Below are 13510 nucleotides of genomic sequence, written 5' to 3' on the forward strand. Positions count from 1 at the left end.
ATGTAATAGGTAATAGGTGAAGAACCTATTACCATATACCGGGCACATTTCCTACGACTAAGAAATTTTCGAACATCCAAAATAAACCCTGTAATATTTCGCCCTATCCGGGAATCGAACCCATGGCCCCTGCAACCACTCGGCCAACAAGGTGGACAACGTACCATAATATGCACTTCTGCTTACCTCTTCAGGAATAAAAGGCGTGGCGTGACGATATTGCGATATAAAAACGAATCTATCAGATTAAGTGCCAAATGAGTACATAAATATTATAAGTAAGTTATAATAAGTTTCATTTTTATAATTATAGACTTAAATATGATTTAAAACACTAACTAAATTAAATTATACACAACTCATAACTTTGTACTAAGAACAAGCAAAGCAACAGCAATAAACGAAGCTTACGAAGATAAGTTGTTTCATTTCAGCATTAAATGCTAAAATAAAAATAAAATAAAAATAATACTATTTTTATTTTTGAACATGGGTGATCAGGGTGATTTAGTTTAAAGTTTTTTTCTAATAAGATTTACGAATCCCGATTTTATTTTGCAAAATCGCAATACATAGTAGTTAGTAGAGTCATGTACAGATATCTTTATATAGCCAAGTTAATATTTAATTTGTGTGATTGCTTTAAACTGTTTCCTAATTTTAAAATACATAAATTGAGCGTGCTCCTAATGAATTTGTGAAGTGATTTATTAAAATATTTTCGTTCGATGTTTACGAATTGATAGCGAATTGACTGAGTCCTTGACGAGTTTGACGTATTATTCTGTTTGACATATTTGTGAGATTGACAGCAAAAACTGTGAAGTATACAGCGATTTGTTTTCCTGAACTTATCAATATCATTATTTTCCTCCGTTTCTCGTCCTTCCTTAATTAATTACTCATTATGGGTCGATATTTGGAGTTGTTGGACATGTCCTAGCCAAATATAATTTAGTAAATTGGTTAATATATACGTGTTATTTGTCGTAAAGATGCAGCCTTTATATTCTGTTGGTGAGTTCAATATAATTGCTAAACCAATAAAGTTCTTTGTATTCATTGTTCTAAAAGTCAATGAAAAGAATATTGTGATTCATTGTATTTATCGTAAAATGCATACAGGTATTTATTTAATCTTACGGGGTTATTATTTGGGTTGTATTTGGAACCTAAACAAACAAAACAAATTGTGACGAGTCACTTATGTATTTGATGTAATCTATGCACGTAGCTAGATAACGACTCGGTATATCACACGGTAATATGATATTAGTGATGTGATATGATATCAGAGTGTGGTCCACATGTAGATACAAGTAACAGCCTGAGGCATATCCATTTCATTAATATTTCTAACTGGGCACTCTGGTGATAGATGAAATCTATTACAATGGCTGTGTGAAAATTGTACAGTGATATAAATTCTTTAATTCATATAAAGATAGTAAATTAAATCATGATGGAGATACCACTACAAAGTTTAAACTGTAATTGATTTATTTTTGTTTATCTCTGCATTTTAACATACATATCCTGTCTGTTTGTGTTGATAGTCGGAACAATGGGAATTTTCGCTTATCAGTTAATACTAGTCAATCAAAGTGTTTAGTTTGTCAGTAAACCAAGTCTCATTTAGATGTGTATTATGGATATGGAAAAATTAAATTGTAAAGAGTTAACTGATTTAGACAAGTGTTTCACAGACCATGAGACTCGTCACAATACCAATCACACCGAGGAAGAACCTCCTACTCCGGTAACATCAGAAGAAAATACTCCGCTGCTTCATCGGTTCCCGCACACTGGGTCGGAACGGAATCCCGTGACAACTGTCATTGTCAGCTTGCTCCTGGTGATACTCATAGGTGGTGTCATCATCGGAATATATCTCCTCATTTTACAGAATGATTCTGGTTAGTGTTTTGTGATAACTTTATATTTGACATTGATAACTGTGTTGTATTATTAAATTTATGAATTATATTGAATTTACTATTACTGCAGTGGCATGCTACAAGGTCATGTTCCTTGTTTATTGGTCTAAAATAGACATGGTATTATATTTAGTTATATTTATTAAACAAACATGATTAAAGCATAGTTACCAATAGGGTAAATTTAATTAACTACTCATACCTATGAAAAATATTTATAATATTTATTATATGGTCTATGCACACATACACACATAGAATTGTGTTTCGTTTCCTAATAATGTTTGTGGTGCCCACAATTAATTATAACTGTTTTAAGACTTTAGTACTTTACATTGACTTTAACTTTAATTTAACATTCTGTGGCCATGTGCACATGTTTCCGCTGGTGTCGTATTGCTGCGACAGAGAACATGCATGATTTTTTAGTTCTATTCACACAATGCTCCTCCTTATTTAGTGTAGATATTAATTTTCCGATTTGCAGGCGAGTGCTAAGGGCACAGTAATTGATCTAGGTGGTAAAAGGGTTAATAAAACATACCTCCTTTCCAGAAAATATTTTACCACCAGTAGAACGACCGCTGCAGTTAGTCAGCAGATCACAATGGGACACTAGTGATGCAGACCAGAGCGCTTTAAGATCATTCCCATACAGACTGAGAGCGGTCACTGTTGTTCAAACGGGAACGGAACGATGCAACAGTACGGAGTCATGTACGAAACTACTATTGGAAATGCAGGTAATAATCCTACTGTGTAATTTGTATCCAATATCATCTAAAATTCTACATAGTTGACTTGTTACACTGTTATTATGGTACGGTTCTAACAGCAGGGTAGAACTAGGTCATGTCATATGTACATACATTTGTTGTTTACATGGATTAACTTTAGTGTCATAGCTACCTGTTTTTATTATCTTGCTTTTAAAATATTAGTTTAGTATACTTTGTATTTACGTCATTGGCTTGGTTTACGTCTGTAGAGAATGTTAACCTGGGTTCGAAACTAGAAATCAAGTAGAAAACCCTGTTTCTGAGAAATAATAATAGGCTTATTTTTTTTATGTATGAAATACTCAAGTCGTCACCATCGTACACTTGAAATTAATTGCATAATGTTTGTTAAATCGAGGTAAAACTGGTACTATATAGTTAATTTTCATTTAGCTAAGCGTTTGAAACACATGCTTATATTGCTTAGTCACTCCATGCGCCATGCTAGGTTTTCCCCTTCGGGTATAATGAAATGTAGGTGTTACGCCACATGCCTCTCTACTCTCTACTTAATGTTAAAAGAATCTAAGCTAGTACATTATGTAGATCTACCGTATCGTCCTCCTCTTATTTCTTTAGAGGAAATGAGGCCTTATGTACTACTCTGCAGCTACTGGTTACATCTAAATGAGAGTGACATTGATAGTAAACTCTTGCCTATTATTATTACTTGTACATAATCGCCTATCTTGGCACACGTGTACTTAAGTACTGCGCTCGAAACATAGTTGAGAAGATATTAATACAGTACAAACGAAATATAACGCGGAGTTGTTCAACAAAAGGATCTTGTGTCCAAATATAGTATAGAAGGTAGCGTATGCGATTGTGTTACACCGCGATCTAGATTCGATGTGATTCGTGCTCCCCATTTTACTTTATTGAGGATTCGGTTTAATTTATTATAATTCGTTGCTCGGGATTTGGTACGCAATTTTTTTTTCTGCCTTTTAAGCCGGTAAACGAGCAGACGGATCACCTGATGCTAAGCAATTGCCACCGCTCATGGACACCCGAAACACCAGAGTCGTTATAAATGCGTTGACAGTCTTTTGGGGTTTATTTAAAGGTTGTTGGGATTGGGAAGATTAGAAAATGGGGGTAATTGAACCTCCGGTAACCTCACTCACACAACGTAAGCGGTGGTTCACGTCTGTGAGGCTTTGGTATTACTCCGGTCGAGTTGGACCATTTGGGCAGAAGCATGGCTCCCACACTTATATATTTAAACCTTCTTGTATCCCTTTAGCATGGGATCATAGCAATTCATATATTTCGTTTTATGATTAAAAATTATTGAAATGAACGATCTTTACAAGTACTAATACAGACATCGATATCATAGATTCAATGATAGAAAGTTTTCCCAGTTTCATCTTATATCGAATAAAGTATTATTTTCCTTGTTCATTATTAGCCGATGGTACCTCATCAGCAACAATCTCGTCCTCTGTTGCCATGGGGACATGCGGCTAATTAGATTTCGTCTGAAAGTGGGTGGAAGTAGGTATCACATATGCTTCGGGGAATAACATATTTTTGCCAATCAAATTCAATCAATTGTATTATTATCATAAAGCTGCGTAGATAATAATAATGAAATAATTTAGGCATTACGATTTAAACAAAAATTCCCGCGTATTAGAAACCCCCTTATCTTTCAGTGACGACTATACAGCGTGTAACAAATTCCCAAACACATCAAGAAGCACTGAAGAATATAGGTTGAATAGAACCTCTACACAAAGTTTCAGCTCAAAAATTCAAAAACGTTTAAAAAATATTGATACCAAATACTTGGTGTCGCATGGTTCTTGATTTTAAATAATACAAACGTATCACAACACTATAGGGGTTACTCGCTAATATTACGATACATTTCTTCTGTAAATCTGATCGCCTAATACCTGTATCTACCTAATTTTGATGTTCGGTTTCGGTTTTGATGTATTGGAAAAATTAATAACTTGGTACCATGAAAAGATGAGTTTAAAAAACCCTTCCCGTATCGTTTGTTATGTTGTCTAAAAACCGGGCACTTGATATGTATACCCCCTTTTTGTTACACCGTGTATAGTTGGCACAATCTAAAAAATCATCTCTGACAGTTGCTATGTAGTGAGAGGTAAATAAGATCGCTTGCTGTTTATAACAGATTCCTAAATCATATCGAGTAGAAATAAATTAATATCTCGAAGAACTTCCGAAATAGCGTGAGGCTGCGTAGAGCATTGACGAATCAATGGTATCAAGACGTTCAATAATAAGTTATAGCGATACATAGACTGACAAACGTCAGAGTTGACTTCTTAGATTATGTGAACAATAGTCATTTTTTTTCTTCTTGTTGGCAACCGAGTCTTCAATACAAAGTTGTCGACTATTCTGCCATTGTCTAGTGGTGACGGTAGATTATGAACCGTGGAAATTTGTAGTCATTTAATTATTTATATTACTATTAAGGCACATCAACAGAACGTCATCACTAAAAGATAAGATGGTGTCTAATTCGTAGGAATTTTTGTTTTCTTTAGTTTTGCTTGACAATGGCTTGTCGCAGAATCCATGCAGATATATATGGATACCTTAATCTATAAAACAATTACGTCTTGTATCAATACACAAATAAATGTTTATATAACTCCAATAAAAAAGGGTTTTGTGAACGTTGAAATCGATATTACAATTATTTTATGTCGTTAGGTACTTATATGTATTGTATACCTACGAACGTAACTATAGTTTTATCAAAGGATGGAACATCATGGACATGCCATATTGATGTTGTTTCTGGTACTGATAATGAAGGTACAGTACCGGCCGATCAATACGTAAATGCAGTAGAGTCTCAATATCTAATCTACCCTAATATCAATTCATACGCAATTCATACCCTAATATTAATATCACTAGGCGCATTAAATATTTCTCAATTGATTTTAAGTTCCTAATTAATTAGATCTCGTGATAAAGAAGATACCTTTTTATTAATCACTAATATCATGATAAATGCATATTTATCTATTATATAAAAATAAGTCGGGTTTTCCTTCCTGACGCTATAACTCCAGATCGCACGAACCGATTTCCACGGTTTTGCATTCGATGGAAAGGTAACGGGTTCCGTGATGTTTATAGCAAAGAAAATTAAAAAAAAAAACAAGAGCAGGTGGCGAAACGAAGTTCGCTGGGTTTGCTAGTTATGTCTAAATATTTATTGTTTATCATTATCACATTGCAAATCTGCTTTTTGAGTCACTCCACCATAAAATATGACTCTTGAAACCAATACAAATAATATTTTTATGCAGACTCGGGGAATATAAAAATAAGTTTAATAAATGATTATTAGTTTAATGTCAATGTCCCAGTGTAACAGTTTGTACTCTTATCGACCGCAGCGTTATTAAATAAATGACATTGTTATTGCCAAGCGATGCAATGTTTATACATAAACAAAAGCTTGTAATAAAATAAAATAAATCATAAAAGAAGCTTTCGAAATTGGTAATAAATTGATATTGTGTGAAAATTACTGTTTCGAATCGACTAATTCGTACTAATTGGTATTACAAATTTAATATTTTGTTGTTCATGGTCAAGCTACGCTTATTGCTGGTTTGCTACTGACTTTGATAAGCAGTTATGTGCCCCTAGTAATGTGTTTAGTAAATAATCATGTTGTTAAACATAGAAAGAGTAATCTTGAAGTTTTTTGTTCGTGCGGCTCCATAAGATAACCGCGATAAATCAGTCAAAGTGACTTTAGATAGCAATGAGCAATACTTATTGATCTCTGATATTATTTAGGTATATTTTTTTTGGTTTGACTTCACTACATAGTATAAAACAAAGTCGCTTAAAAACATAGAGTGATTCAAGAGGAAGGTTTATATGTATAATACATGCATGATACCTATATCACCATTGCACCCATGCGAAGCTGGGGCGGGTCGCTAGTTGTACATAAATGGCAGTTAACTCAGCCATTGAGGACAAATAAAATACTATTTTTACTTAGCTTTCGTTTGTTTATTCCTGCTGTTCGATACTCTCCGAAAATAATGTGCTCAAATAGACATGACGCATTTGTATATTCAAATATTACGTAATTGCATATAAACCAGTATCTAGTCATGACAATATCTGATGACTACTTAAGTACACAAAGGGTATTGAATTGATTGTAGGTTCGTGTGTCACGGGGCAAAGGTAAGAACTATAGCACAATATATAAGAAGTAAATGGCTGACTAGGTATAATATCAGACGTCTTTGTGTCTCGAAATGTTAGTTAATCGTTTCTGCGCATAAAAATAGACTAACTACTTTCATGTTCTTCCACTCGCTGCTGCTTAGTTCTTATTGATAACAGCGTGATGTTTTATATCCTATAGTCTTCCTCGATAAATGTACCATCCAACATAAAATTATTCAGTTCGAACTTGTAGTTCCGATGATTAGCGCGTTCAAACAAACAAACGAAGAAACCCTTCAGCTTTAGTATCGGATCACCATGTACACATCAAAGCTTTAAAAATCTAGTTTATTATTGTCTTGCTTTGTATGATCTGTCCGCACCATCAACGATCAGTTTATACTAGTTATTATATGCATAGCTGGGTAGCCGACTAGCTATCTACTACGATAGCGTCATTTACAATAAAATTGAGTTTCCATCGCGTTTATGCATCTGGTCATCAGTTGTCTTCCAATTAGTGTTTGACGTCATAATTACATCTTTCTACAAAACAGCTAAAGTTAACCGTGGAAATAACCACGTTCCTGCATAGTATTTAGTCGTCACAAGGCCTTTGCGATTGCACCTAAATATACACTTTAGTATGTATATGCATCCGGACTGCAGTAAAGATCATAATAGCTACCTTAGTAACATGATCGGATAAAGCCATCATTGACCTTAGTACAATTTTGCTTTACGTTTAAAGTAATCGAAAAGAGAGCGCGTTCGGCGCTCTGATTGGTTGATTCATTTGAGCTGACCAATCAGAGTACGCGCTATCGTCTTAAAGTCGTACTAAGGGTACAAACAAGGTGGCTTGGGTCAGAAATTATAAAGATAATTAGGTAAATTATGTATTTAATAATCGTAGGTAGTATAAATAATTAAATGCGAAGAGCACTGAAGGAATAATAAAAATATATTTTTAATTAAGTATATTGCATTCATAAAAATGTAAAGAATTGAGCGCAGGAGCAGCAATTCACCTTCAAAAACCTATAAAACGTTTTATTACTTATAAATAAGATTATAAATAACAATATCTAATTAGCTATTTAACTATAATTTCAAACCTTGTTATTCTACTCGTGTAGGTACTAAAAATACAGCCACTAAAGGACGCGTAGAAGAAGCATCCCCTACATAAATCTCGTCTTTCAAAGGAACCTCTACGTTATATCTACTCTATTACGGCTGAAATTAATAACTAATCTCAGTCCCAAATCTGTGGATAAGGGTCGATTTTTGACATTACTTGTATGGAGTATAGAGTTTATATCAAAAAGGTTACTAATTTTGGCATTTAGTGCCGCCTGCAGAGCATGGGAATTATGCCACTTTGAGTTAAGCGTCCACAGGCCCGCATCGTACGCAACGAATTTAAGTTTGTCTTATATATAGAAACTTATACAACTGTGTCCACTGATCCGCATCGTACAATACTTACGTGGGATGCGTACGAATCGGGCCTGTGGACGCTTACCTTTAAGGATAAGATCTTTGTTTAATCGCAATAGTCTACAGCTTGACATACCATGATACTTACCAAACTCTCTTCTTGTTTCAGGCCAACGCTACTGCAGTGAACTCCACGCTACCATATAATTTCTTGATATCGTCCAATGGGCAAACGTATGAGGCACTCGGCTGGCTCAAGTGTATTCCTCAGGCGACGAAGACCACAATGCCTACTGGACTGCTTTTAGCTTTTATAGGTAAAGTTATAAATAAATATTATACCCAAAATTTTCCTTCTTGAGATTTCAAAAAAGAATTCACGATATCGGTACGTAGTAAAAGGCTTTTTTCGGTTTTTCGAAGAATTCTCAGTGGTAACATTCAGTCTGGAATTGTGCCCATTATATGACAATAGGCTCACCCCATTACACAAATGGTGATAAATGGGTGTATCACGATATAGGTATAGCCTAGCTACCTACACGTGAAGCCGAGGCCAAGGGCAACAGGGATTTAGTTGTAAAAATATATTTATAGAAGTTATTGTTGGTGCAACCTTTGATTAACCTTCATAGGTCACCCTATTCTAGGAACGACGCTTTCCAAGAAACGTAATCCAAATACATAGAAACCTATGTTATTATCACGAATACTATTCCATTTCTGTTTCTATTCTACTTAACTTACTCTGATATTAATTTCCAATTGAAATGTTTCAGGAAATTTCACCGAAACACCACCGACGCGGCTACAGGTACAAGAAGCAAAGAACTTCTTCGATACATCGGTGAGCCAACAGTACTTGCATCCATCTTACCGCATATTCGGTAAAAATACAAGCGATACGCCGACACACTTGATCGACAGCCTTAAGACGTTTCCGCAGTGGAGCAGCGAATTTTCAGATAAAAATTGAACCTTATACCCACTGTAATAGCGTTGGTTTGTAATGTAAATTTGGAGGTTGTCCTTCAATTATTTGGGCTTGACAATTTACCTTATTGGTGAATTGTAGTATCAGTCCTTTTTGGTTCGAATTGAAAGTAATATTTACAGTAGTAGATGGTTAATTAAACAGTACATTTGAATGTTTTTCCTTAACATAGTAGAACTATTTTTTGTAGAGCTCTGTAGCATTGAATAAAGATATACCGATAGATATTTATAATAGTAGTAATTCATAAACGTAACTTTATGGACTTGACTAGTGAGAGTAGCTGTAAGGATGAAAAGATTTTAATCGATAGCAATGCTCAGAACACTTCTATAGTATTTATCGATTACTGTTTTGTTATGATAGTTCTCGAATTATTTCAATTTTACTCCAACCTTTCGATTGGAATTAGTTATTACTTACCTACTAAACTACGAAACATCATTCGATTATAGGCATTGCGTCGATTTATAACAAGTATGTTAAAGGAAAATAATACTTTTAATTTAAACCAATCAGTAGGTATTCGTGCAATAATTTTTGAAAACCATTATTATTAGTAGGTAAATGGAATTTAGGATTTTGTTTCGGTATGAATAATTTAACTTTTGCAATCCCAACGAAGCGTTCACATCACATTTATCAAGTGTTTAGAACACTTATTACATTTATTTAATTGTATTTATTAATTCAGTTCTACTTTTTTTATTTAAATTCGCTAGCACACGTCTATAATCTTCTATAAAAACTTATTACAAAAAATATATCAGGCTGGTAAAAATCAAAGCCATATATTACTCGACGGTTCTAGAAAAAAATAAACAACCGCTTGATACCTACGTCACAGGGTTTATTGACCTCATAGTAGTTGAATATGGATTAAAGGAGGCTTAATTACTGTTTTACAATGTAATAATACTTTAACATTACATGCAACTCTTTCTGTGTATTTTTACCGTAAGGAAACATTACGGGTTTTTCCAAAACATACGCCCGATTAAAGTACATTAATCTAATATTTTTTTATTGGAATACCAACTTTAGAATGTTGTGTTAAAGTCGTCAATCAATTGATTTGAATTGACAGTTGTTCATTAGTAAATGTTTTTTTAATCAATTTAACGTTAAGAATCTCTACAATAGTTTGAAAATAATGAATAAGTATGTGCAATAGTGGTGTTCTAATGTTATATACATAGCTATAATCTCGAATTATCTTTAGTTTATAGTAATGTAGTAATGAGTTGGTAAAGTTTTGTATGTGGTGGATAAAAAGTAGCCTTTACTTATAATTTATCGTTTGAGAATATGAAACTATTTATAGAGATTAGAGACATAATAATTAATGTTTTTGTGGTTCACTGACTACCAAGAAGCTCTAGTAAAATTCCAAAATTATTTTTCTAGATGATTCATATATTTTGAACAACATAATATCAACCATCTAAAAAAATAACCTGTTTTGCAAATGTGGTTGTTATTCTTAGTATTCTTAGGCGATCCAAAAATATGAACATAGTTTTTTCTCTCTTTACATTGTTTATTGTTTGTTATACTTTGTTTTACTAGATTTTTTATTGCATTTCCTATTAACTCATTGCCATATAGGTACGTACTACCGAAGAGCTCGATTCGTATACCAAAAATGTATATTTTTAATAAGTTAATTACAATTTTATGTTTATGAGGTATTAAAATGGCATAATGTGTTTGTATTCTTCGAAATGGAATGGGAAATACGTTAACATTTAATAATGTTTATATGACTCAAGTATTTGGAAAATATGGCGTCAAAAGTTATAGTACCCTTAGTATGAGCTTGTTTTACGTTTAAAGAAATCCGGATTGATCCGGATTAAAGCAGTCCTGATTGGCCGGCTCGAATAAATCAACCAATCAAAGCATCGAATGCACTCTCGATTCGACTATTTTAAACGTAACGCAATCTCGTACTAGGATACAGGTTTATTTGTGGGTATGCGGTATAGTTATTGAAATAATAAATTCATCTATTTAATTATGTAGTGGTTGATATAAATATTAATGAGTGGATTTTTTTATTGTAATGACGATAATAGTTGCCAATAAATTACTAGTTTTTGTTTTCATTGTAACCATTCCTTTGTTGTATATTATCTGAATATAGGAAGCTATTTAAATGAAGTGAAGTTATTCAGAATTAAATATTTTTTTTATAGAATCGACATTAGATCACAGTTATTTTAATTTTACTTTATGAATTATTTGTTGTAAGTTATGTTTTGTAAATATACCTAGTGTGAATTTTAAATAACCGCTTTCTTTATGATGTTGTTTTAAACAATCCTCCTTCAATTTTCAGTTAGTTGGGAATTATTGTAACCTCGAATGTCTTAATTGACTGGACTATAAGGCCTTTTGTACACAAATGGTTTTTCCTTGTGAACACCTACGATTTTATTTAGTCAGTGCTCATGCGCTGGCGCCGGGGCGTGTGGGCCGTTTGTAAGCTTCCATTGTATTTCATACAACTCCAATGACCGTGCCTACATACGGAGAATATAAGCGTATGTGTACAAGAGGCCTAAAGAAAAATGGAAAAGGTTTTTTTAATTTTATGGTTTTTTATTCACTCGGGATATTCCCGCCAGCCTAAAGTCAGGTAATTGGTAAACGCGGGTCAGTGCCCTCTTGTCATGATTGGCCTATTCATGTCACTGCGGCTGTGAGGATGCTGTCAAGTTCATTTAATACAACCATTTTTTATTCAGTTTAACATTGCATTACAGTTATACATTTATACGGTACATAGTGGGTATGAAACAAAAAAAACATATATACATGCATAGTATATTTATTTTGTGTTTGCTGTCTAGAAAGTTATCATTTCGCGACGGGAGACCGATCATGTAAAATTCTGCACTGTTTATTAAAGTTTGTATTTATTATTTAGAGTATTTCGATATTTAAGTTATAAAGAAGAAATATAGCCAATTGTATATGATTATTAAACATGCATATTATTCAATAATAAATATCAATATAATGTAATAGAATGAATGTATTTTATGTAGCGATTTAGCATCGAACTTTTCGCTAGGGGACATTTACAAAATACTGAAACTATCTAGCTGTTTTGTGAAGGTTAGCATTGAAAGTAAAAACTAAGGCTGATTGAAATAATGCTAAATAGCAGGAGGAATCAAGCCGTAAAACAATAAAAAGCTTTTAAGCAATGATAACGTATTTGATTTTCATCTTTGGATGCGTTTCTATCCACTACTAGAGGCAGGCCTGTGTGTTGCAGAGTTGCGTTGTGGTTCATTGTGTGGGTGAGGTTACGCTCAGTTCCCAATCTTTCCAATACGCGATTTCCCACCAACCCTTTAATTCCTAACCCCAAAAGGCCGGCAACGCACTTGTAAGGCGGCGGAGATTGCTTATCATCAGGATCAGGTGCACCGACCACTGCGTACTTTCTTTACTTTACTCTGTTGTAACTGTCCCCTAGCGAATCCATTAAAATAAATACTCAAACTCGCCCCAATAGTCAAGTCAGTGTTGTATAATAATTTATTTATTTTATTTTAGCCAAATTAATTATAAATTATATTTGATTAACTATTGTTTTGTTCGTATTATGGCACGATAGAGTGGCTTCTAGTACACACGTTATCCGTAGTGTAATAAAATAAATAAAGAATTATTCTGAAAATATTCGTCCTAGTGGTCACAATTCGTTACCAAATGCGCACAAGACAATTTTTCCAAAAGGAAACATTGGGCTAAATTAGTGAGTAAATTATGTCAAAATACTATTGTATTTGTATTCAAGGAAAATGTTATTAATTACCATAATAATTGATGTGATATCGTTAGATTAGTGTCCACATGTTGTTTAAGGAATAATAAATTTTACAAAATATATTAAAGCTATGTTTTTTTTCTTGTTTGGTGTAATGTCCACTAATTACAGTAGTTATTTGTTTCTATAGGATCACAGTACTCTTGAACAAGTTAATAGCAGCTAAAATTACTGATTGAACTATAGGGATATTGCACAGATTTAGTTTCTAAACATTTTTTTAGGAGTACCTCAGGGTTCAGTTTTAGGACCACTCCTATTTACGACATTCATTGCGTACCTATATTAAATTCTGATTGAAGCTCTCATAATATTG

The 13510-nt window shown here is 33.4% G+C and overlaps 1 protein-coding gene across 2 annotated transcripts; it reads left to right on the forward strand.

Annotated features, from left to right (window-relative positions):
* Positions 1–794: 794 nt before the first annotated feature.
* LOC118265559 (peptidoglycan-recognition protein 2) lies at positions 795–13261 on the forward strand. 2 transcript variants are annotated; one of them, XM_035578620.2, is made up of 5 exons: positions 795–1017; positions 1707–1916; positions 2493–2680; positions 8526–8673; positions 9136–13261. In XM_035578620.2, exons 1-5 carry the CDS (start codon positions 996–998, stop codon positions 9330–9332), a joined length of 765 nt encoding a protein of 254 aa, XP_035434513.2. In that variant the 5' UTR covers positions 795–995; the 3' UTR covers positions 9333–13261. The 2 variants fall into 2 exon arrangements, with proteins under 2 accessions (XP_035434513.2, XP_035434425.2); XM_035578532.2 differs by lacking the exon at positions 795–1017 and adding an exon at positions 1273–1490.
* The last annotated feature ends 249 nt before the right edge of the window (positions 13262–13510 follow it).

This window comes from Spodoptera frugiperda, chromosome 25 (assembly GCF_023101765.2).
Source record: "Spodoptera frugiperda isolate SF20-4 chromosome 25, AGI-APGP_CSIRO_Sfru_2.0, whole genome shotgun sequence".
NCBI lineage: Eukaryota > Metazoa > Arthropoda > Insecta > Lepidoptera > Noctuidae > Spodoptera > Spodoptera frugiperda.